The following is a 27,182-nucleotide window of genomic DNA, read 5'->3' as shown; positions in this document are numbered from 1 at the left end:
GATCTGCTTTCCATTTCAGTTATTGATTTGAAATAGAGCATTTTGGCATCAGAAATGCAGACAGCAGGCATTTCCTGCACTTAATTTATTCCCTCATAACCAAGAAACAGCTTGATATAGACAGTTTTATGTAAGATTTGTCATAGATCCTGTGTGCTTTGGAAATGTTTCACATTTAATTCAGTTTCAGTTTTCTGTATGATAAAATGTGGGTAAATACATTCTTCCTAACAATATCTTGGAGACTTTATGCTGTGAGTATTTAATTTGAGAAATTTGCTTTGACTTCCGTGAAAGGGAATGCTAGGCAAGTAAAATATTTGACCTGAATCTGGCAAGTGAATGTCTTTCTTAAACACATATTGACACTATTCATGATTCTTCTTTCTCTAAAAAGAAAGATGGTGAAAATCTAGCAGGTTCCAACTTCAGTGATTTATTAATCTTTGTGTGTATAACTTTTGGGGAGGGGGAGGGGTAAGATGTGACAGGGTGAGAGAGTGGCATGGACATATATACACTACCAAATGTAAAATAGCTAGCTAGTGGGAAGCAGCCGCATAGCACAGGAGATCAGCTCAGTGCTTTGTGACCACCTAGAGGGGTGGGATAGGGAGGGTGGGAGGGAGGGAGACGCAAGAGGGAAGAGATATGGGAACATATGTATATGTATAACTGATTCACTTTGTTATAAAGCAGGAACTAACACACCATTGTAAAGCAATTATACTCCAATAAAGATGTTAAAACAAAAAACAAAAAACAAAACTTTTGGGAATAGACTGAGAAATGATAGAAACTCAAAGATTAATATAGTTACAGGATTAATGGAAGAAGGTAGAAGGGCAGAGTAAGAAATAAATTTCACATACTAATAAATAAGTGAATAAATGTGACTTTTGTTAAGAGCACTGGATATATCGAGAACCATATAGACAACAAATTGAGGACAAAAACAGCAAGAACTAGTAGTAGCACTGGATGGGGAAAAGTGGTCCTCACATTCTCTTAGGTACGCTTGGCCACAGGTGAGAGGCTTCCTCAAAGTAGATTCTAGATTTTCTTGGGAATGGAATCAATGTCACACTGTGTCTTTAGCTTTTATCCTCAAAGCTAAAATTCACGGCTTGACCTTATAAAATTTAGTTTGCTTTTGGGTAAAGTAAGTGAAGAGAAGGTAAACATTTCAAGCCAACGCAAATAACTTCTTAAGGATTATCCACCACAAGTAATCATTGCTGTTTCCGTGACTGCCATCTCTTTGGGGATGGGTGTGTGTGTATGGGCTGGGGTGGGCCGGAAGAAGGCAGCAGCTATGCTGTAGGTGGTAACCAAGCAGAGCCATAGAGTGTCCAACCAACCTCAGCCATAGAGTGTCATTCCAAAAGAGAGAAATCCCTTCATTTTAAAATATTTGAACTGTTCAGTGCCTCCCCGTTAGTGACCCTTTAGCCTAAAACATATCTCCTGGAAATGCAGTGCTGATATCTCTGGAAAGTAAAATATTGTTAAGTCATTATAAGCCGCTAACATCAATAGGGTTGGTTTATTAGCCACTCACCAGTTGGTCCTGGAGTAGATAGAACATAGGATGGCATACTTAGAAAATTGGGAGTCAGATGTACTCTGGATTGGGGAACTGTGTGTCTGGGAGATAATCCTATGAGGAATCAACTGGTGCATGTTGACAGGGTGGGTTGCTATATGAGAAAACCTGATGTTTAGAAAAGAAAGGGACTGGGTTAGAGAAAAAGAAAGTTTTGTGGAAAATGTAGATAAATGTCTAACTCTCCCGACCCCCTTTTTTGCAGATAGTTTGTTTTTGCTAGATTTTTCATAAAAGAGAGCCTAGCTAACGCCTTTTAAAGCTCTAAAGAAAGGCGCCAATTTGTCGGGAGCAGAGCTGAGCACTGGGAGTAAGAAATGCTATAATTATTCAGGTTCTCAAGTTTGTTAAGTAACAGCTGTGTGCTTCTCTTATTCTCTGGTTTCATGAGTGACGCTAGGAACTGTTTTATATCTATTAGAACTAAAAAAAAAAAATGACTAACATTGATTAGAAGATCTGTTAAAGGTGATATTGTTAAAAATAAACTTATTTCCTCCTGGGAAGTTTTCCATGTATCTCTCCATTTTGAACTGTATTAGTGGTACCTATGTTCTGTGACCACCTCCCACTCTGTCACAGGCAAACACAAACAATCAAAGAAATGCCTACTTATTACCTAAAATTACCAGGCCCAAACTCTTCATTTTCTTATCACAGTTTATTGTTGAACATATGAGGTACCATGCTACTATCAGAATTATATCCAGGTTTTTTATTTTAAAAAACTCAGAGAAAAAAACGTTTCCATTAATTTTCATTCAATGTGAATGACAAGAATATTATAGCTATAAACATTGAAATAACCATTTCATTTCTTCCTGAGGAAGTTTCATATTTTAAGCAATGAAAAAGGAATTCTATACAAAGCTAGTTTAAAATTACATTATCTCTCAATTTTTTCCCATATGTATTTATGTTCCTTCCAGAAGAGCATAACAACCAGCTGGAGTATACAATGCAGAAATTATGTGTGTCCTCTAGAATTTGAGTTGCCTCCCAGATACACTGAGTGGTCAAAATTCCTTGCAAAGGTTTGCTGCTCTAGGTAGCATAATATCTGTACTATGAATGAATAAATTTTGGTATGATCTCTTCTTTTTTCTCCTTTCGTTACACAAGCATCCAGTGTGTTTTTAACATTTCTTAAAGGGTAAGCTGTTTAGTTGATTCAGTTTACCCAGACAAAATTATGCCCAAAGCAGCTTTGTTTGGAAGTTTAAATGCACACCTCATCCTTGAAACATAAATGCTTTCTTTTTCTTTTTTTTTAAAATCAGTAGAACTGTTGCTGTTGAAATGAAAACATAATACCATATGTAACTACTGGGGCCTATTCTCACCATGTATGACCCTCGTAAGCTAGTTTTCTGAAATTAGTGGAGATTAAAGGCTGTATTTATTTTCCTGGGACGCTGGGCATGTGCTGCTTCAGAAATGGTAGCAGTAAGCATGGAGACTGACTGTACCATGTTTGTCCAAATGACTTTGATTTTGCTTTTACTGTCAGGAATCTTAAAACCTGGTTCTTTGTCTAATTCTTTCTGCTAATAGCTTGTTTGTTTTAAAATTAATATATCATTTGGGTATATAAAACAAAAAATTAAATTAATAATTATAATGCAATTTAAAAAATTTATAGTTAGTGGAAGTATCTCAAAATTTGTTTTCTAATTAGTGCATAATTGATAGAGTTTAGTTTCACATATTATAGTGGCAATGAAAATATTTGGGCATATCTTTTTTTTTTCCTAATCATACTTTTGATAACATTTCATAAAGGTTTATGTAATCATAGCAGGGAATTTATTTACTACTTAAATTTTTTATGTGCACAGTACATTTAAAAACTAAGTAAATATAAGCACAGGAAAATAAGTATGACATTCTTTTCTTTTTCTGAATACTTCATTAATCATATAATCATTAAGAATTTAAGCGTAAATATATTTTAAAACCATGCCTGGCTCATCTTGGTACATCCTCCATTTAATTTAGTAGATAACTCAAAAGTTTAACTATGTTCTATTGTCTTCCATGAGAGTGATGTATGAAATGTTCTTAAAAAATGGGACTGGGCTTTGCTTATCTTTTTGTGCCTTGTATCATTGCAAAAATCATATATTAATTTGTTTTTTGTAATAAATCTCTACATTACACGATTTCATTTTGAATTGTCTGAAACGATGTAGTTTTTCTATAATTTAAATGTAAATAACCTAACATATCATCTAAAGAAACTGTCCTTAGTTTTCATTTAATAGGTTTTGTTCTTGGGAACATTAAAAAAAAGTTATTTACATTGAAAAGTCAGTCTGTTTCTGGAGATGACACATACGTCAGATTCTATGCAAGCGTTTCTGTAGAACCAGTGAGGACTACCGGAGTTAATCTGCAGTTCACAGAAAAGGGACATAGGTTGTCAATCAGATATCTTCCGACCCCTACAATTTCTCCCTTTTAGAGGATTTAGTCAGTACACTTTCCATTACTTCTTACTGTTTTGGTATACTCAGTGTGTTTCTATTTCCAATCCAATGGCTTTACAATGTATCTTTCAGAATAACAATTATGATAGAGAAGTTAGTAACTTTTACATAAATGTACTAGACTATGTGGATGAAAAATCACTTTTTTTTCTGCTATAGCACTTTTTTTTTTTTGGATGCAGATAAAGCTCATATATAACTTTTCCGCTCTCTGATCTAGCACAAACTGTAATTTATAATTCTTTCTAAATACTTCAGTGGATTTACATTTTGGCAAGCATTTTTCATGGATGTTAGGCCTTTAGCGTCTTATGCTACACTGTGACGTTCGCTTCTTGTTTTGTAGGACACTTTATAGAATCGAAGAATAAGAAAACATTGTACAGGCAAACAGTGGCCTAAAAATCTACAGAGACCGAATCTTGGTTGATATATAAAAGTGTAAATATTACTACAAAATGGGACAGTTCTGCATTTGTGTTTGATATTTATATTGGTTGCTATTGATTTCCACATGAGTGCACAGTAGTCTCCAATGACCCCACAGGCTCCGATATGGGTTAAGAGAAAGGCCATAGGCCTCAAGGCTTGTAACAGATACTTTTTTTGTTTGTTTTGTTTCTACTCATCCACATGCCAGCACATGGAAGGACCTTTGTTCTTTTTTTCTCATTTGAAGAGGTATGTTTATAAACCGCCTTTTGGTAGCCCCGGGAAGCTCTGGGAGAGGTGAGCATTCCACGGAGATGCATTCTCGAGATCTCTCTCAGTGCTATCTCACTTTCTGCAGCTCCTGTCTCAGCCAGGACGGCAGGGGCTGCCCCAGTCTGTGCAGCAGCTTGGAGAGTTCCACGTTGTGGTCCCGATAGTAGCTGGATAAAAACACTCTGCTCTGAGGTGGGAAGAGGAGATGAAAGGACATTTAATTTTGTTTTTTAAAGTATACTTCATATACTTTGACGATGTTTACATCTGTGTCAAGTAAACCATACTGGTTTAAAACTGATATTAAGCATGTGGGCTATTTGTTTAGCACAGTATAAACACAGTGACTCTGTTCTTCAAAATACACACTCCAAACACATACGCTGTTTTCACTAGGGAAAGGGTTTTCATATTAAACATGGGATTTATTTGTGCAGAATTAAATGTTCAAATAACTAGATTGAATTGCTAGAAATATAGCTGTAATAACTGATTGGGTCTAATATTATGCTCTATTAAAACTATCCTGGCTTTGGAATAAGAGTTGGGTTGGTATATCTATAAAATAAAATACTCCTTTGTCATCATTAATTTACATTTAGATCTTGAAGGTAATATTTTCTTAAGAGCTCTTTTAAGGCATACACAAAATATTCACTGCTAAAACAGTACTATGGTAAACCTTAAAAATATAGTACGTAAACTAGGTAAACCTATAACCTGGTATATTTGTACTATTTGACCCAAGGAAGGAAAGGAATGCCTTGTAAACTATCCTGACTTATAGGGAAGTAGATTTCCTTCAATAAAGAAAAATAGTTTAATAATTGAAATTGTCAGAAATGGAAAGTGCTGTATTGTAAGATGGTGTTTAGCAGGGTTTATATGTAGTTTAAAGGACCATTGTTGGGAATGTTGTGAAGGATGGATTTCTGAATCTGTATCTGTACCTCCCCGCTTTACACTATTCTGAGGTTTTTATTTTATTTTATTTTTTATTTTTATTATTTTTTTTGGACCGCACGGTGTGGCGTGTGGGATCTTAGTTTTCCCACCATGGGGTCTTAACCACTGGACCACCAGGGAAGTCCCTATTCTGAGGTTTTTAGTTGAGTTGAATTTTTAAAAAGTTTTTATTTAATTCCTTGTGCTAGCCTTTTAAAATGTCATATCTGGTACCCCATTTTAAAGGCCATAGAAAAACATCTTGTTTTATACTGATAATTTCTATGTAACATAGTGGTTTCTGTAGTCATTATGATCACTGGAACCAGACTGACATTTGTGCTATATTCTAACCATCACTGCGATCTAAGGGAGAACCCAAACCTTTGTCTCACTTCTGTTTTTGGTCTTCCTCGGTCATTAGCTCTAAAACCACTGACAGGCCCAGCTGGTACACCCAGGCCAGAGAGAGGTGGAGACAAATCATATTCCCAGATGCTCCATCTGGGGGCCTGATCATTTTGTGCCTCCTTTGCTGCCAGCCAGACCTGGAGTCCAGGGCTGAGCCCTAGGCCTTTGTGCAGAGGCTGAGTTTCCAAACTTCCCCACTGTGTTTTCTCTTAAGGTCTTACTTTGCATTGTTCCTCTTTATGAGAGAAGCCTTGGAACAACAGCAGCCTGGGGCTGCCCAGCTCCTGCCAGCTTGCTCCCTAATATTTTCCATATGGCAAAGGATTCTCCAACATCTTAACTAATTTTAGAATTGAACCTCCTGGGATCAATATCTACCACACATCCCTTTGGAGTTTGGATCGTACCTCCTGATACTGAGGATTATCTCAACTATACCTCAACTTTTTGGTCTTTTTGGCATTATTTTCAAACCTGGTTGCCTGTATCAGTGCTGCCTCTGTAGCCAAACCCTTGTCCTGTGCCCTATTATGTGTGTATGTTGGTCCCTATAATCATGTCCCTATAATCAAGTACCCTTTCTTCTTGTTGCTCTGCTCCCTCATGTGGCAAGATAACTGATATGAGATGTGTAAAGTACAACATGTCCTATTTGAGAGTCTTAATATGTTCAGGCCAAAAGTTACTAGGACAGAACTCAGTGATATGCAGGATTTATTGTACATACATTGTTATCTGACCATCATTCAGAAAGGGGACTATTTTAGATGATAAATCACAGACAGGATATGTGCTAAGTATGCCAACGTAGTCTACTTCATGCAAACTCATGAAATTAATGTAATAAGAGGGAATAATAATATATGGTAAAAGAAGGAATCGTATAATAAATTCAATATCAGGTTGTTTATTGGCCTATTATTAAAGAATCTATTAAACGCTGTTGATTTGGAGAGGTCATAGACTTAGTGGTTCATTTAAAATGTCAGTTTTTATTCCCTTCCTACAATATATTTTGATAAACGAAGTCAAAGTGGAAGTAGGCTAACAGCATTCTTAATTTCCAGGATCAAATGCATCCTGTGATGTTTTGGTGCTACTTGTGAGGAAGGGTTCTGGTGTTTTTCTGTAGCAGAAGGAGAAGCAAGCAGTGTGGTGACAGTACTGCCTGTTCTAATCTGTGTACACATTTGTGTTTCCATTACCTCCAGGAAGGACCCTTTACTCTTGCCTCCTCTCTGGGCACTACTTGCACAAAATCAGCTATTCTAACTCCCTCAAATAAATCCAGTATGTATATGATATTGTGATATAATAAGAAATATATATTTGGGTTTTGACTCTGGTTCCTGGCACAGAGCTCCTAAATCCCTTGTAATTTCCCGAGTGACAGGGGTGTAAAGAGTGTCTTTTCGTATTTACAATAAGTTCCTTTAAACCTTATCTGAATTTCTGAGTTTATGCTAATGACTTGACTCTTAATGGGCCCCTAGATAGCTTCAGATGGGGGCTGGTTGCTATAGAGGAACCAAACATATAATTAGAGGGTTGGAACTTTCAGCCCCACCCTCCGACCTCCAGGGAAGGGAAGAGGGACAGAGGATTGAGTTATTCACCAATAGACAATTATTTAATCAACCATGCTTGTGCAACGAAACCTCCATAACTCAGGGTTGGTAAATGCATCCATGTGCTGGGAGGGTGGTACACCCCAGACTCCACAGGGACAGAGAAGCTCCTGTGCTCAGGACCCTTCTGGACCTTGTCCTAAGTACCTCTTTGTGTATAATAATAGGAAGTAAAGTGTTTCCCTGGGTTGTGTGAGTCATTATAGCAAATTATAAAACCTGATGAGGGGGTCATGGGAACCCCTGATTTGCAGCCAAGTTGGACAGAAGTGTGAGTAACCTGGGAACCCACTACTTGTTACTGGAGTCTGAAGGGGGCAGTTCTGTGGGGCTGAGCCCTTAATCTGTGGGGCTGCACTAACCCTGAATAGTTAGTGTCAGAATTGGATTAAACTGCAGGATACCTAGCTGGTGTCTGCAGAAAATTGGAGAATTGCTTGGTATGGAAAACTCACACATTTGGTGTCAGAGGTGTTTGAGAAAAAATATCTTAGGGATGTATTACACAGTAACCTTGTTGGGAGATATGGAAATAATGATATCCTGAAAAGTTATGTTTTTCTTATCTTTCTCTACCACAAATTTAATATTATGTCTCAGTATGTGTTTGATAGGAGTGAAATAAAATACTAAGGAAGATGTTCTACAGTGTCTTGAATGTTTTAGTTTTAATAAATATATAGAGAGATAGCTTTGACGTACATGAAAATGAGATATTTTATATTACTGTCTTGAAATACAATGGGAATTGCCCTTGAATATTTATTAATATGTAAGGATTGTTTTCATAGTGCTCTGAAGGTATATTTTAATAACCCACCAAAGAAAATTGGAGTTCTGAGAATGCAATTTGTTTATCAAAAGAACAAGAACCTCCACAATGCCTTTTAGATAGAATTTAATTATGAGCTTAGTGAGCTTAGCTTGATAGAGGCTCTGTCTCTATCAGGTTGGAAAAAAGGTCCTCAAAGTCTTCAAGTATTAAAAAGTATCCAGACAAGTTCATACCCTGTTAGGATTCTCAGACCACTGCAGGATTCTTAGTTACCATAATATATTAAACATTGTGGGAAAACAATGCCAAATAATGTCTTAATTTTTGAGTTAAAAAAATTTTTTTTTTACAAAATCAATCTACTTGCATTCTTATGTCCAAACTCTATGTTAACTGGACTGATTATGAAATCAAAATAATATTAATAAATTTTAATATATGTGAAATAAGCTTCAAAGTAAATATATAGGGTCTACAAAGTGGGAAAACTGTAGCTTTAAGTGATCATTATGTCACCATTTGGAACAGAATAAACACGAAGTGCTACATACCTACTGCTAAGTTTGGGTGTCTCCATTCTCCAGAGCCTAAATTATCTGCTAGTATGTTATACATTTGGGAAATATATTCATTCTTTCATCTTATTAACGTATTAACAGTTCAAAACTTAGTATACCAATAATTAATATTATTATGCAGGCCACACTACTACTAGAGAGTGACTTAGACAGTGAAAATAAAATCTTTTGGGCCTATTTTCAATTTCCAGTTGATATATTTCCTGCCTTGGTTTCAGTTAACATTTTTAGTGCTAAAATTTCTGTGAATGTATCATTCTTTTTGGAATGAGATGTTGCCTTCTTTGTTCTGATTCAAAATGGCAAATTCTATTGTTTTCTTTTATTCTTGCATGACAGGTAAGATAATCACTGGAAAAATCAAAACAAGCAACCTGAATGCATTCTAATCCAAATGTCACTTTTAATTTTTATAAAGGGTGAATTTTTATTTTAATCACTTTTCTAAGAAAATAGATATATTTTTATGTATCATTTAGCTTATTTAGTTTGTATTTTTAAGCTCTATACTTACCTCAGGATCCATTGGAGGGTATTTTCTTCCTTTGCTCTTTCCAAGGCATTTTGTTTTACCTTCTTCCAGTAATTGACACCAGAAACCTTTATGAGAATCGAACCTAAAAAAATAAAAAATACAAAGAACAAAAAAGTATTTTTCAAGCAACTTATAAGATACACTGACCAAAAACATGAATATTTTTATTTGGATATTAATCTATAACCAAGGAAACTGGCATATTTTTTGACTGCATCACTTTGCATAAAGTCTTTTGGCATACTTCTGAATTCTCAGTCCATCTGTCATATTTGTGAGTTTGCCAGATTTCTAATAGAAAAACTGTCAGCAGAAGGTCTCCTATTAATAGAAATTAATAAGCCTACCTCCTTCATCTGGAAGGAAAAAGTTTTATAAATTTCAAGCCCATTCTTTCCCTTTGCAGGTTTTAAAAATGACAAGTCAGTCTTCATCCATATCTATGGATTTACACAGTTCTTGTACCATTCAGTTACAGGTTAATAGAAGAAGAGGGTTTTGGTGTGTCATGGAGTGATGAATTTCAGGAGTCTCTAGCTCTAATCCATTTAATTTTTTTCCAGAGACACTTCCTTATTTTGGTATGAGCTCTGTATTAAAGTAATAACACCTGTAAAAAAGATTTTCATGGCATAATTGTAATAAAAATAATAGTAGCACATTAAACTTATATTTTAGTTTACCAAAATATTTCATATAACCCTTTCTCATTTGAGCTTTTCTTATAACCCCTTAATGATATGGAGTATAGCATTTGTCCCATTTAATGGCACTTAGCACAGTGTTTGGCTCTTTGTGAACACTCACCAACTGTTAGTTGAATAAAAAAATGAAAATGAAGGAAGTGCTTGTCAAGGTTTATTTATCTTGGACTATATACTTTTTCAGTATGCCGGTGACAACTCAAGTCTAAGCCTCCTGACCCTAGGTAAAGGGCCTTTTCTCTTCACTGGTCTCTGGGTATGTTCTGTATTATCATTCATTATGAATAAATAGTAATTTCCATGCTTGAATATAAAAGTGAAAGTAACAGTCAGCAATGATGATTCTTTCACATGGCTTTTGTTATTCAACGATTCTATTGCTATAATTTTTTCTTCATTAGAAAGAATTATCATTTAGGGCCACCTTTTCCTTTTGTCTTTAATTCATACTACTTCCCAGAATGCTGCTTCTAACTTTTTCTTAAAACTATAGTGTAAACAATGAACAACTGGAAATTAAAATAAAATCATTTAAATTAGCATAAAAACATGAAACACCTAGGGATAAATTTAGCACAAAATGTATGCAAGATCTGTACAATGAAAAGTACAGTTGTTAAGTGAAATTACATAAGACATAAACAAAAAAGAGCTATACCATGTTCACAGATCAGAAGACTAAATATTTTAAAAATATCAATCGTCTCCAGATTTATCTAGATATTCAATGTGAGTCCAAAACTCCAATGGGCTTTTTTTTTTTTGGTAGAAATTGAAAATATGATTATAAAATGTATATGGAGATACAAGCTAATAATTTGTTTTAGACAAGCTAAAACAATTTGAAAGAGAAGATCAAAGTTGGAGATCTTATACTATTTAGTTTCAAGATTTACTATAATGCCACGGTAATCAAGGCTGTGTAGTATTGGCACCAATGGGTCAGTGAACAAAATAGAATCTAGAAACGGACCAACACATCTACTGTCAACTGATTTTCAAAAGTAGGTGCCACAGTAGTTCAATGGGAAAGACAGTCTTTTAAATAAATTGAACTGGAAAAATTGGATATCTATATGGAAAATATGAACACTGACCTCACACTGTATATGAAAATTAACTTGAAATGAAATCTCATTTCATGAATGAGCTAAGAGCTAAACTGTAAGAATTCTGGAAGTAAACATAGGAAAAAACACATAGAAAATTTTGGGGTTAGGCAAAGACTTCTTAGGATGAATGATAAAAGAATAATGATAATTTTGAATACATCAAAATTTAAACTTTTGCTTTTCTAAAACACTTAAGAAAATGAAAAGAGAAACCACATGTTGGGCAAAAATATTTGTAAAACGTTAATCTAATAAAGGACTTATATTCAGAGTATACAACTGAACTCAATAAAAAAAGATGACATTACCAATAAAAATTGAGTAAAAGATTAGAATAAACACTTTATCAAAAACATAGATGAATGACCAATAAACAAATGCAAATTTGCTCAGTATCATTAGTCATTAAGAAAATGCAAATTAAAATCACAATTGAAATACCACTAGATACTAGAATGACTTAATTTAAAAAGGCCAATACCAAGTGTTGGCAAAGATGTGGAACAGCTAGAACTGTTACACCTTTTGGTAGAAATTTAAGATATTACAGACACTTTGGAAAGTTTCTTATAAAGTTAAATACGTAATTACTATATGACCCACTAATCCCATTTCTAGGTCTTTATCCAAAAGAAATGAAAATATATGTCCACACAAAGATCTGTACACAAATGTTCATGGTAGCTTCATTCATAGTAGCCCCCAAGTGGAAGCAACCCTATGTCCATCAACTGGTGAAAGGATAAACAAATTGTGGTATATCCATAAAATGGAGTACTACTTAACAATAAAAAAACCCCAATTACTGATAGATGGAACAACAAAGAGGAATGTCAAAAGCATTATGCTAAGTGAAAGAAAGTAGAAGAGTGGTTGCTAGGGCTCAGGGGTGAGGGGAAAGGACTGACTGCAATAGAGCATGAGGAAACTTTGGATTAATGGAAATGTTCTATATCTTGATTGTGATGGTGTATACAACAGTACATGTTTGTCAAAATTCATCAAACTGTACAATTAAAATGGGTGGATTTTATTATATGTAAATTACACATCAATAAAGCTGATTTAAAATTATATTGTGATTGAATGTGTGATTTGGAGAGTAGTCTTTCTGTAGCTAATGTTGTAGACTTTAGAACTATAGCCCTATGAAAAGAAGGCAAACCTATATCTCTGTCTCTGCCCTGCTTTGGATATTAGAGACACTAAAGGATTACTCACATCCTACTTGTGCAAAGCCCATTTCTGATCATTATTAAAGCAATTGTGTGGGATCAAGACACAATATGATATATCTCCATGTTGTTTATATTCTTGTTTGCATCTGTAAGGCAACTGAATAAATGTTTCATAGTCAGAGGTATAAGAAAGGAGAGCATTAATAAATCAACTAACGTCAATAAAATAAAAAATAGAGACGATGATTGAAATAATCTATACACGAAAGCTGGGAAGCTCTAACACAACAACATTTCTGGAAGTCTGCTATTGATAAAACATTTTTCATTAACATTTTGTTATTGGTAATTTCCATAACTGAATTCTGACTCATTTTAAGTGTTTAAATGATCGAAATTCAGAATCCAGACTAGCTATTATTATGATTTTTTTTGCTAATATACCTAACTATAGATACATGTCTGCAACATACACATGCCTTATGTTAAAATGAGCAGCTTTCTGACAGAATGTTTCTTTAAGAAACACTAACTTCACACATATTAAAATTAAAAATCAAAAGAAAAATAGGTTTTTCTTTCACCTCTGCTAATTGATTACATCTCATGCAGTGGGCTGTCATGCTGGGCTTTATTGAGAAAAATGTGTGTCTGTGGAGCTGACACCTAGCCCAGACATCTGTAAGTTCTGTAAGCATAAGTTCACAAGCAGTGGTGTAACTGTATCATAGTGGAAACAAAAAGGAGAGGAAGGTAGAAGGGAGATCATATTATTTTTCAGGTTGCCTGAGAAGGTGAGGGATTGATGTTGATGAAGGACCTTGTGAGCAATTCAGAGCCCAAGTGAAGAAGCTTGACATGAGATGGAGAAAGATCTTCTCCCACATCTTTTCAGAATATCAGCAGTGTCCCTCTGAAAATTAGCCTCAGGACTACTAATATCTGGTAGAACAGCAAGGAAACAACCTTTTTGTGTAGGCACTGGCAGCTAGTCATTTCGTGTGGGAACTAGTAATGGCTAGGATCCTCTTTAAAGGCTTTCAGGCAGAGAACATTTTGGAGAAAATTTTATGTGTTGTTTAGTGTCTCTCCATGGTTACCCCTTCCTAGAGGTAGGGATACTTTATCATTGTGTACCCAGAGTCATGCCATAATAGTCATTCAATAAATCTTTGTTGAATTAAAGAAAAAGCAAGAATGCACTGGTTCTTAAGTTTGTGTGGAATATCACCTGGGGATGTTTAGAAATAACTGGAAGAGACTTGTGGGCATGGACAATCAAGATTCTCCAATGATTCAGCCTCCAACTAGTAACATCTCTATATTAATGAAAATGTGACCTTCATTTTGCCCTTGGGCAGGTGAATCCCAGGGAACATTCAGATTACACTTAGAAGGTGCAAGAATGTTTGAAATGTCTTTACACTGAAATAACATTTCTGTGAACGAAGACTGAATTGTGTGGATATGCCAAATTTTCTTAAATCCATTTATCAGATTGATTCCAGCTTTTGGCTATTATGAATAATGCTGTGGTGAACAATTCTTTGTGGACATAGGTTTTCATTTCTTTTGGGGTAGATTCCTAGGAGTGGAATTGGATTATTTGTAAACTTCTGTTTAATTTTTTAAGAAACTGCAAAACTGCTTTTCTAAAGTGGCCATATATTATACATTACCATCAGCAATATATGAGGTTTCCAGTTTCTCCACATCCTTACCAACATTTGGTATTGTCTTTTGTATTATAGCCATTCTAATGGTATCTCAATGTAGCTTTAATTTGCATATCACTATGATTACACATTTATTATGCAAAGTGACAATGTGTCTGGAGATGGATTATTTTTATTTATTTTTTAACATGTTTCAAAATTTATTCCTTTTTATCGCTGAATAGTATTCCATTGGATGTACTGATATATATCACATTTTTATTTATTTTGTAATTGAGATATAGTTAATTTACAATGTTGTGTTAATTTCTGCTGTACAGCAAAGTGACTCACTTATACCTACATATACATTCTTTTTTATATTCTTTTCCATTATGGTTTATCCCAGGACACTGACTATAGTTCTCTGTGCTATACAGTAGGACCTTCTTGTCCATCCATTCTATATGTGATAGTTTGCATCTACTAACCCTAAACTCCTGGTCCATCCTCCGCCCTCCCCGCTTCCCCTTGGCAACCACCAGTCTATTCTCTATGTCTGTGATTCGGTTTCTGTTTCATTGATAGGTTCATTCCACATATAAGTGGTATCATATGGTATTTGTCTTTTTCTTTCTGACTTACTTCACTTAGTATGATAATCTCTAGTTACATCCATGTTTCTGCAAATGGCATTATTTCATTTTTTTATGGCTGAGCAATATTCCATTATATGTATATACCGTATCTTCTTTATCCATTCATCTGTCGATGGACATTTAGGTTGTTTCCATGTCTTGGCTATCGTGAATAGTGCTGCTGTGAACGGCTGCATGTATCTTTTTGAATGATAGTTTTCTCCAGATATTTGCCCAGGAATGGGATTGCTGGATCATATGGTAATTCTATTTTTAATTTTCTGAGGAACCTCCATAATGTTTTCCATAGCAGCTGTACCAACTTACATTCCCACCAACAGTGTAGGAGGGTTCCCTTTTCTCCACACCCTCTCCAGCATTTGTTATTTGTAGACATTTTGATGATGGCTGTTCTGACTGGTGTGAGGTAGTACCTCATTGCCGTTTTGATTTGCATTTCTGTAGAAATGGATTCTTTTTATAATGTCTGAGACAACTTAAAAAGCTCATTTTAAGGTTTCAGTTTTCTAAAGGAAGTAGTGATACTTCCTCTTGTTATATTATTCATTAGTAAAAATTTACAATATTGTTTTTCTCTGGTTCTTGTGCCAATTTTAAAAAAATATTTTACTTATTTATTATTTTTTTATGGCGGGCATGCGGGATCTTTGTTGAGGCATGACGGATCTTTCATTGCGGTGTGCGGACTCTTCCTTGCGGTGCTCAGGCTTCTCTCTAGTTGTGGCGTGCGGTCTCCAGAGCACGTGGGCTCTGTAGTTTGCGGCATGCGGGCTCTCTAGCTGAGGAGCGCGAGCTCAGTAGTTGTGGCGCGTGGGATTAGTTGCCCTGTGCGCGGCATGTGCGATCTTAGTTCCCCGACCAGGGATTGAACCCATGTCCCCTGCATTGGAAGGTGGATTCTTTACCACTGGACCACCAGGGAAGTCCCTCTTGTGCCAATTTGAAGAGCTTAATAAATTGGCAGTGTAGGCTCCAGAGGAATGATTGTGTTTCAATCCTGCCTCCTCAACTTACTTGCTGAGTGACTTTTGGCTAAGCTTTTCTGTGCCCCAGGTTTTGTAGCTGAAAAGTGGAGCTAATAGTGTCTATCACATAGTATTGTTATGAACCAATATATATAAAATACTTAGAACATATAAACATATACTGATTTTGAAATGTTATAAGCACTTTTAAAAACAAATTTATATGAAATTGGAGTAGATTATTCTCTTTTTCACTTCTTAGCATTTCTAGCTGTTTCACAGGTAATCTAGAGAACCAGCAGATTTTAGCTACTATGGCTACTGTTTTTTGCTACTAAAAAAAGTTTTAATTTGGCACAGTTTTACTCAAACTCATCTAAAAAGGGAAAGAATTCCTAGACAATATAAATTTGGTTGACAGGGGAAGTAATATTAGAAACAACTGAAGCAGCTTCAGTTCTTTATGACTTAGTTAAGCCCCATCCACAGAACAAAACAAAACAAACGCACAATCTTCATTCAACTCCTGGCCTTCAAATCCTTATTGTCCATTTATTGAAGTTTTCATAGTAAATTATTATTAAAAATTCATATAACTCAGTCTGGTTTCATTCATGTTAATAAACAGGTTAATTGACTGAGAAATAAAGATGTCAGGTTCAGTGTTCACTAGTATTTAACTAGTACTTGTAAGTGGGACGACTCCTGTCACAGTCATTGATGGCTGGTATAATTCTGAATGGATATATTCATGGGAAAGTTAAAAGTTTACATTTTTCATTTTAGTTTATACAAATTAGCACAATTCCATGCTGAGCATTATTTTTCCTGCTTTTTCTTAAATGATTAGACAGCTTTTAAACACTAAAAACATAATATGCAAGCTAAAATAATGTTAGTATTATCAATGTTATTTATAATTTAGGGATTAAGGTTATGTTGAACAAGAATTGTAAAATGTGAATTTACTTAATTGAATGAGAAAGTTCCCATTTATATTTTTTAAAGCTTAAACTGCTTATTTCAGATCACAACCACACTCACTAAGAAAATCAGATTTTTACGGATTCAATATATCATTTAAAATCCATGATGACAGTACTAAGTCATTTTAAGATATCATAGACCATCCATGACTGTATGAAATTTGGAAGTCTTGAACACTTCTGTAGTGATTGTGGAAAAGAATAAATAACACTCTTAACAGTGGAAATTTATTGCCATTTTTCTTGAAAATAGTTTTGAAATTGGAACTTTTTAAATATTGAAGATAATCAATTTATAGATCTCTTAAACTGGAGTACTCTTTCATGCCAAGACTGTATGGTAAAACCTTTGCATAGACCTAGTTTCATTCATTTATTCTACTGTGTGCAAAGAACTGGATTTATGTGGTTAGTTGAGAATTCATATCTGTTTGCAGTTCAGTACATTCTTCGAAGGCTTTAAATAATTTTTTTTTAAAACTACCGAAGAGGTAGTCTTCACTATCATTAGCAGGAAAAATATGAAGCAATAAATGACATTCCTGAGAACATACATTTTCTACACCCAGTCATCTCCAACATATCCAAAGCACCACAGAAACAACTTACCAGTACAATTAGTTTAATAAGAATAACTAAATTTTGAGGGCAGGATTCAGAACAATTGCAAAGGGCATGGATGAAGGAGGATTTGGACCTCAGTCAATGACATGAAGTTCCAAATATTCTACAACAGGTACACTGCTGGTTTTTACAAGGTGTGTCAGGCCAACTGATTGACAAGAAAATTAAAAAGAAACTGAATGGCAGTACATTATCTATCAGCAGGGTGAGTAGGCAGCCCTGCTGGACCAGAAGCTGTGGTTTCAGAGACTACACACATCTTATCTTGCTACTTCACCCACTGAGCCCCCAGTAAGGGTACAGAATCATGTAAGGGGTAATTTTAGCCAGATACATCCCAGGTGCAAAGTGACCCATAGTTCTCTGTATACAGTACGTTGCTTTGATATTACTTCTCTTAAGTTTACACTCCCTTTACCCTTGGAGGTGAATAAAAAGCTTGCTGCTGAGCTGGATGCAAAGGGGACAGATATACAGCATGCAGGTCAAGGACCATTCCATAAGAAAAAGAGATTATGTTTTTATAGAATACTCCATTCTTTCTGAAATACAGTACTTTGCTATATACACTATAAAAAAGACCCAAAGATAAGCCAACTTGAAATAGAAAACTGTTTAGAAAATAAAAACTTTCTTTTCTAAGAGATACTTAAAAGGATATAAAGCAGAAAGTGGACTCGAATTTCTAACGAAAGCTAAATTCACTCAGCTTTCTTTAAGGTCAAGCTGAAAGTTAAATACCTAAGGCTAGTGTCTGTGTTGGTACTTCAACTAAGCTCTCCAAAGCTCTGATAGGATTCACACTATAGAAAACACAGAGGTCAGAAGGTTAATAGTAACAACAAAGTAAATGACTGTTAGGAAGGAAGGGCAAAACTCTCAAGTTCCACCTACTCCTTTGTCCTCTAGATCAGAATGTCTCTCTTACCGTGTGTCTCTACATATGATTTATGCAAGATGTATGCAGTATTTGATGGTTTTCTGCAAACCTTTTTCTGTAAGGGACAGTGAAAGGTAAAGGAATCTTGTCTCTCACTTTCTAAACTGCTATAGCATAAGGAGTACAATGAAAAGAGAAAATCAGTTGATCTACAGAACTGAGTGATACAATGGAAGAATTCCACACTGCCGTCTTAATCGGTTTTTTTAAGGCTCAGCCTATGACCCTAAAATTAAATATATATATTACAGTGAGAGCCAGGTCCACAGTTCATCCAGCTCAGGATCTCCCAGTTGCTTGTTCCAGTTGCATGTTAAATAGGAACAAACACAACCTTCATACATCTGATTGCCAACCATTATAAATGGACAAAGTCAGATGGAGGTCTTATTTAAAATGCTAAATGAACCCCAGAGTCAGGTTAAGGTGAGGCAAGAGAGGCACCTTGGCTGAAAAATTTTAGGAGCCACTCACTCTCAAGTATTTGCGGGATCCTGAGAGTGAGTGCCTCCTTAAATTCTAGTGCTTCTCTTGCCTCACCCTTTTCTTTTTTTTATATGTGAGTTATTTATGTATGTATGTATGTATGTATGTATGTATGTATGTTTGGCTGCGTTGGGTCTTCGTTTCTGTGCGAGGGCTTTCTCTAGTTGCGGCAAGTGGGGGCCACTCTTCATCGCGGTGTGCGGGCCTCTCACTATCGTGGCCTCTTTTGTTGCGGAGCACAGGCTCCAGACGCGCAGGCTCAGTAGTTGTGGCTCACGGGCCTAGTTGCTTCGCGGCATGTGGGATCTTCCCAGACCAGGGCTCGAACCCGTGTCCTCTGCGTTGGCAGGCAGATTCTCAACCACTGCGCCACCAGGGAAGCCCTGGGCTATTTCTTGCTGTATGACGTTGGTTTTTGAAAATTACACAGAAGAGAGAGGAGTTCATAAATCACCTAGTTCAAGAAGTCTTTTTAATACTTCCAAGAGGTCTCACTATTGTCTGTTAAATAGGCTTAGTGCTTACCAACTTAAAGTAGCCTCTTTTAAGGTTAGTTGTTGCTTTTAAGATTTGCAACTGTTTTGTTCCTCTCTTTTCCTTCAAGGGGAAATCTTTCCTAGTTAGAAATCAATAGAGGATTTTGGACATTTCTCTGCCAAACTGTTGAAATGTTCTTTCTCAAGAGGTTAATATCAACTGGAAAATAATCAGTGTGTAAGGAACAGCTAACTTGACAGCTGTATCACCAAACTACAATTTCTTTAAAATCAGTTCTCTGCTGAAACGTCAATAAATTAATTAGAATATAAACTTACGTTAAAGCTTCTGAGTAATTATAATGAGGAGAGACTCCTAGAAACTTCTGTACTTCATCCATCACTGTAGCAGGATCAGTTCTTAGCTGTTGCCCATCAATAATTAGCAACTAAATTAACAAGGAAATAAAAAAAACAATGCACATTGAAAAAAGACATGTAACTGCATAATTAAAAAATTCTGCACTCTGAATTTATTCAATGAGAGACTGAGGGGATTTGTGTGCGTTGTTGTTAAGACTTAACCAGGCCATCCTCATTAATGACCTGGAACAAAAAATAAATCACACTAATTAAATGTGCTCACGTTTTGTAGTCCGAGAAGTCCTGCAAACACTATGAAAACAAAAAAGGCATTTGAGGGTACCAAGAGAGCTTAAGAAATGTGACTACAAAATCACAAATGGAAACCAAGTTTAAAAACAGATAAAACAATGATTCCATGATTCAAGGTGGGAAGGAGCATTGCAGGAAAGAAGAAAAGTGACCAGACCAGGTACGGTGAGACAGAGGACATGGCCATTCTCCATGAGTCCAGTCAAAGGAGTAGCACTGTAAAGTTTTAGGAAATATTTTGATAATCCATTTGGAGAAAAAGGTGAGTCCCAGAAAGCCTGAAAGTAAACAGAAGTTCCTCAACAGACTAAAGGCAAGAATTTGCTTGTTACTCTGGTGAGGGAAGGGGGTGGTCCCAGCAAGATAAAATGACAGGAGACCATGATGAAGGGCCATAAAGCCTGGAAAGCAGCTCTTGCTCACACCTCTTCTCCAATACTTCTATTTAGTCTCTACCAGCATCGTTCATTAGAACTTTCTCTGTTGATGGACACGTTCAATGGCTGTGGTATCTAACTGGTGACTACTGAACATTTGAAATGTGGCTAACGTGATTGAGAAACTTAATTTTTAATTTTATATAATTTTAATAAAAATTTAAATAGCCATATATGGTTGCATATATGGTATCATTATGGCTAGCATGTTTCTAGACACACAGGCATATACTGTGTCTGATGTGACTGGACTGCTTTATGCAATCCAGTAGGGGCTGATTTTGTAATCTAGGCTAATGCTAGGCAAAAGAGAGAAGCAAGGAAGCCAAGGAAAACATAGGACTTGTGAAAAATGCAGCAAGGTGGTTCAAAGGGAAATAACGGCACCTAATTAAGCAAAACAATATTTGCCTTGTTTGGTTAAGAGGTTCTCAAGCTTTATTCTCAGAATAAGAACCAGGAGTATCAAGCTTCTGAAGCTGTCTACAATCAGGAAGGGTATGCACTAGAAAACAGGGCAGGGAGAATTATCCTGAAATACTTCTAGAAAGAAGAGTAGATAGTTTTTCTACCTCTGCCTATTACTGTTTGCCAGAGTCTCATTTACAACTAAAGAGTAAAGGCTAGTAATGTTTTAATGAGTAAAAATTCCCTCTAGCCTAGAGGCAAAGTCACTAGCCTAGAGGAACCAGCAAAAGAAAACCAAACCAGAGCTGTAAACTTAATGAGACGGTAACATGATGTAGATTCTTATTGCTCAATACCTGAAAGGGAGGGAAATAAATAAGCCATCTCTCGATGTGGCTGGCATACCACCCTGGGACCAAACATCTCTTCTGCAAGGCTCTAAGCTCAGAGGATGCACGGGGCCCGGCTGAGATCACTTCGTAGAAGCTAAACTTCAGAGCTGCGGGGTCTTCATGGGATCGCTGATGCTATGATGAAAAGGTGGATAATTAAACCGACTTGAATCATAGGCATAAATAATTAAAAAACAATCCCTGTGACAAGTCTCAAAGCTAAAGGAAGAAGTGCCTCACTGCTGGAGAGTTATTTGTTTTGCAATTAATAAAGGATGAAAATGTTTGCTTGGAGCATCAGGATTTAAAGTTATGACATTGATGAGAGTATATGTTTGAGAATTAATTGGTAGAGGTGGAATTCTTCTTGATAGGATTCCTTAACCAATTTTTCTGAATCGTTTCCTTAGTTGTATACATATTATTCTGAAAGTAAACTTTTGAAAGTTGCCTTAATGCCCCCTTTTCAGCCCATAAGAAACCATTTATCACGTCCAGTGAATATCCACAATGCACAAAGCACCCTACTAGTTCTGCCACGTAGTTTAGCTCCATCTAGTAATGCAGTTTTAGATTAGAAAAGCCCTATCGGCTATTTAAATGGAGAAACTACTGAAAACTCTGACGTGCATTATCTGAAACCCACAGCTTTTATAATATACTACCTAGCATCTCAAAGCCAAGATTATTTTACCTAATGGTAACCTTTGCGACGAATCAGAATCGCTTATTGTACAGAAAATGCAGAAAGCAGCAATCCAGATAGGAAAGCGTTTCATAATGGCTCAGGCTCACGCCCAGGGGTTTGAGGAAATCACCTTTCCCCTAAATTGACCAAAAAATATTCAGGCTTAGTGGTGGGTTTGTGGATGTTTACCACATCTAGTTGAATAGCAAATTTGCTGCAATTGAGATTCAAATGACTATACTACAAACTCCACTAGACTTTGTTAAGGCCTGCATTTTGCCACTGTGGAGCGATTTATTTGTACTATTTAGGACGTTTTGTGAGCTTGCAGCCTTGAAACCTCCTTTTTCAGCAAATTCTCAATTTTTCAGGGGCTAAGTGGTTGCCAAGCTCCAATTTTCTTTTTTCTTGTTGAGTCAATTAAGGCTTATTTCCTTTTTGTCTAGATACCTAGTGGAAAAGGTAAAAAGCACAATATCAAATCAGTCAGTTTGCAATCTGCTGTATTTTTGATTTAAGAGATGGCTGTAGGAGTTGGGCATGACTGATTCGTGCGGAGGTGTGGGTTCCAGCTTTCCAGGATGTCTCATTCCCTATCATGCAGATCATTATCAGTATGCCTGTCTAAGATCCCATGACCTTCCCCCAGTCTGTCCCAGCCACAAAACCTTTCCTGACAATCTGTGCTTCCTTTTGTGAACATGGAAAAACTGCTTTTGTTAAAAAAGACCCCATGCTGAGAAACTTTATTCTCTAATATCATAGATTGTCAGGAATTTAGATGTTTGAAGTCAGGGAGAATGGAACATCCCAGTCTTGCCTGGAGGATCAGAGCTATGTGGGTCACATTAATACAAAGAAGCCTTATTTCCAACCCAGGTGCAGAGTTTCAGGTAAGTGATTTTTGGACGTAACATTCCACATTTATCTTAACTTTATAGTTTCCAAGGAAATTGGACCGTTAAGTCTGCTTTTCAGCCCTGACCTACTGACAACCAGCTTACACACAGCCCTGCCTGCATGTATCAAACACTTCATGTTAATTTTACCTTAATTTCTCCCCTTACAAATCCTTCTCTTCTTTAGGGAAGTGCCCAAATAGTTCTTCAAGTGTTCAGGCTCCTCTGCTGCAGCCAATTAATATACCTAACTTGTTGTTCCTGGTGGTCTTTATCAGATGGGCTTTAATCACTCTGTAGGAGTCTATCTGTCACTTAACACTTTCTGATTTATACACTGGTTATTTACACATATTTCTCCAATTAGACTGAAAGCGATCTTAAGTGTAGCATCCACATTTGTTAATTTACCTGTAGAACATACTTAGAACAGTACTTTGTACATGGTAGTCATTAAAATAATTTAATGAATGGATGAACACATGAACATTAAGAAAGTGGGTTTTTTTTGGTCTTTTTTAAAGATCAAATTTATAGAGAGAATGTTTTGCTTATCTCTTTTAAATTTTATTTATTTATTTATTTATGGCTGTGTTGGGTCCTCGTTTCTGTGCGAGGGCTTTCTCCAGTTGTGGCAAGTGGGGGCCACTCTTCATCGCAGTGCGCGGGCCTCCCACCATCGCGGCCTCTCCCGTTGCGGAGCACAGGCTCCAGACGCGCAGGCTCAGTAATTGTGGCTCACGGGCCCAGCTGCTCCGCGGCATGTGGGATCCTCCGGGACCAGGGCTCGCACCCGTGTCCCCTGCATCGGCAGGCTGACTCCCAACCACTGCGCCACCAGGGAAGCCCCAGGAAAGTGGTTTTTAAATTACAAAACTGAGGAATGATAACTAAGGATACTAGAGACTAAACACACTGACTCTATTAATTTTGTTATGCTCTTATATTTAATTTTGACTGCTTTTTATTGAACTTTTTCCACTTGATGATTAATAAAATATCACTGGGGCAGTTTTTTTTCCTATTATTTTTAATATTTATTAAAGTAAACATGTATTTGATGTGTAAGTTTTATTATTAGAGTCTGTTAAATTATTTCAAAGTGATCGTTTCTTTGCTAGGTTCTAACCAACAGCAGAAGCATAATGGCAACCCTGGAGTGTATGAGAAAGAGGCTTAGAACAGGGAACACTGGCTGGGCTTTCAAGGATGAAGAATTCATTCTTATATTTAGTTTTGCTACTAAGTTATTTCTTCAGTACAGCAGTTATTTAAGCTCTTTTAGAGTCAGGGTCATCAATCTACGGCTAAATTTTGCTTGTTGCTTGTTTTTCTAAATAAAATTTTATTGGAACACAGCTAGGCTCATTAATTTCCATATTGTCTATGGCTGCTTTTGCAATACAATGGCAGAGTTGTAACCATATGGCCTGCAAAGCCTGAAATATTTACTCTCTGGCCCTTTGCAGAAAAAAAAAAAAAAAAAAAAAAGACCTGTGATTTTTGCTTTGGGGAATCAGTTATATTCCTTATCTGTAAAATTGAGATAATAATAGCAGCATTATACACATATTAGATGAAAAATAATGATTTTAAGTTGTAACACTTTACTTTTAAAATGCAGATATATAGAAGCAGAATACATAAAAGTATATACTATTTTGTTTGCTCTATTTTAATTTCTTCATTGTATTAAAACATTTTATTAAATACATGAATTAAATGAATGCAAAATTAAGAAAAACTTAAGGGGAACGTTTCTCCATGGAAACAAAGAAAAATTTATTTACCTTCCTGAAGATAAAAAGCTAGCAAGTCTCTTCTGTTAAAACCCGAGGTGGTGGCTATAGCTGAAAACCACCCTCCCTTCTCCATACTCCTCTTCTACTTGCTGGATTCTGTCTGTATTTTCCTTACCTGGTACCAGGAATATGCTCGGTCTGATGGGTCAATGAGAATGGTGATGATCTTGGCTTTGGGGACCAGAGAAGCTGCTCTTTTAGGCGCTTCCTCTGAGTGGAAGTAATTGGCGCTCTTCTCAAACAGAAAGTCAGTGGTAACATTAGATGGGACTGGGAAGAAATCCATATACCTAGAAAAGAAATATTTCTCAAAATAAGACTGGTTTATACTCATACCCTGGTGACTGAAGATGTTAAAAATGTCCCACAAACAAAATTCATTTGTTTCTTAAACAAAAGCCTTTTTCTTTAAGGCATTTGTCCCACAAGCCTGTTGGCAAGGAAAAAATGTATAGAACACTAATAATGTATTTCGAAAATGCTTTTCTAAATACATTTTCTTTTTGTTCTACTTAATATCAAGAAAAAAAGGTATGGGAGATAACAAAAATGTACACATAGAGTGATCAAATGGCAATAATATTCAACCTAACTGTATAAAATGTATCTAAATGCAGAAATATTTTACAGAGAAAAATGTGAGTGCTCAACCAAGAAGAAAATTTGATCGAAACAAATGATGTGTTCAGTTCAAAGGCATTTTGAAAAAACTTAGACAAAACAGTTTTTACTTCATCACAAGAAAAAATAATTTCATTCCCACTAATGTATTGTGCTGCTATTATATTCAACTATAAAGTGTCAAAGGGCAGAACAGATCTGATATAAACACTGCCCATTTCCTTAATTTTTTCCCATATAGAGCCATTTATATTCTTTAGAAAAATTATAGAAGTTTAAAAAGTATGTATATATTTTCAGATATAAAATACTATCAAATTTTCCAAGGTCCGGTCCTGTATCCTTAAGTGTGGTGAGAATTCAAATCACCAGCAGAGTGAGCACAGGAATACCTGTAGCCTCAAGCACAGAAAGGTAGGACATAATGGGTTTTGTATAATATTCCATTTGTACAAAATGTCAAATATAAATGAATTCAGCAGATGATAGTCGGTATTTCTGAAGCACCAAGGAACATCTTTAAAGGAAAAGGGGCCTTTTTAGAAAGAACACGCAAATTTAACTTCTAGGGTTTCTTACATTTTATAATAATAGCCTCACACTCCACCCACACCCTCTTCAATTCATAAGCCACTATGACTTTGGGTTACCAAGACAAGGTAGTTCAGTAATTACTGAACAAGAGAATCATTAACATTTATGTGATGACTTCTTTTTGCAGTGTGGTGTTTTCAGTCACACAATAAAGCTTCTAGTAGGATTCCAGTTGTTACCATATTACAAAGTTTGGCTGGTGCAACAAAGTGATGTCTTGAAACTCAGGGCAGTAAAGAAATCCTTTTATGTTTTCTGGAAATTGCCTTGTTGGTGATATGTCATTCTGGCATCCCTTTCTTTTAGGGGTAAAGACATATATAAACATTTCTGGAAAGTTTGATCTGTTAACTGTTCTGGTGTACACTCTATTTATAGAAAGTGCCATATTTCAGGATACTTTTAAATTTAGACGCCCACACTTGTTCCAGGGGTGCTAAGGTTATATCAAGTGTCTAGTGGTATCTTATTTGGTCCAAGCTTGTCTCAAGCTTGCTTATTCTCAGCAAGGGTCCAAGAATCACAAAAGAAGGGCAGGATAACTTTTAATTTCTAAAAACTGTCCCACCTTCCCGGTAGTCCTCTATACCTACAACATTTTGGGCCTTGAAAACTTCCTCCAGCAGTTCTGGATCTTGGACCCACAAGGCTCCAGGGGCTCACAGAGAAAGCAGGGGCCAGTTCTTGTTTGCCTATATGCCCATGTTTTTTCTAACATAGTGGCTGGTACTAATAAGCACTTGAAAAATGTTTGATGAATTCATAAGAAAATAAAGAATTCAGCTTCATATTTCCAGGGTGGAAATACATCCACGTTTGGAATATGAATTCAGGTTATTCAAAGAATTGGTGAGCAAAAAACTAGAGTGGTTTAACAATATGGGGGATAAAAGCGAATGCCGGCCTCATTTAAGCTTTGCTACTCTCATAACAGCTCAGCAATTTTTTTTAACTGAAAGACATGATTTTTTGCAGCACTCCACATTTATTTGTTTCTTGGGTTGACCCTGTATTTTTAAGTGATTTTACTCAAAGCCAAATTAAGATGTTTAGAGGTTCCAAATGTTAACAGGATTTTATGGCTCTCCATGTGCCACTCCAACCATCCACTGCCTCCCCAGGTAATTATAAAAAATAACACCAAACCATGAAACATAAAACTTAACTGTATGCATAAATCAAACATTTTTCTTAGAGATTCTGATCACG

General features: G+C 36.0%; 2 protein-coding genes across 7 annotated transcripts in view; one reads left to right on the top strand and one right to left on the bottom strand.

Moving 5' to 3' along the window:
• Nucleotides 1-27,182, top strand: part of LOC309627590 (uncharacterized protein) — a 564,483-nt gene that overhangs the window by 27,180 nt on the left and 510,121 nt on the right. The gene's annotated exons all lie outside the window — the stretch shown is intronic.
• NDST3 (N-deacetylase and N-sulfotransferase 3) overlaps nt 2,249-27,182 on the bottom strand; it is a 160,213-nt gene continuing 135,279 nt past the window's right edge. For both annotated transcript variants that reach the window (XM_082389622.1, XM_082389623.1), the window contains exons 10-14: nt 24,874-25,048; nt 21,334-21,504; nt 19,797-19,906; nt 9,652-9,754; nt 2,249-4,987 (exon numbers count right to left, since the gene is read on the bottom strand). In XM_082389622.1, the coding sequence (XP_082245748.1) occupies nt 4,868-4,987; nt 9,652-9,754; nt 19,797-19,906; nt 21,334-21,504; nt 24,874-25,048 (679 nt within the window). In that variant the 3' untranslated portion in view covers nt 2,249-4,867. The remainder of the gene's footprint in view (nt 4,988-9,651; nt 9,755-19,796; nt 19,907-21,333; nt 21,505-24,873; nt 25,049-27,182) is intronic.

This window comes from Balaenoptera borealis, assembly GCF_965194805.1.
Source record: "Balaenoptera borealis genome assembly, chromosome: 4".
NCBI lineage: Eukaryota > Metazoa > Chordata > Mammalia > Artiodactyla > Balaenopteridae > Balaenoptera > Balaenoptera borealis.
This window is presented reverse-complemented; position numbering and strand designations above follow the sequence as displayed.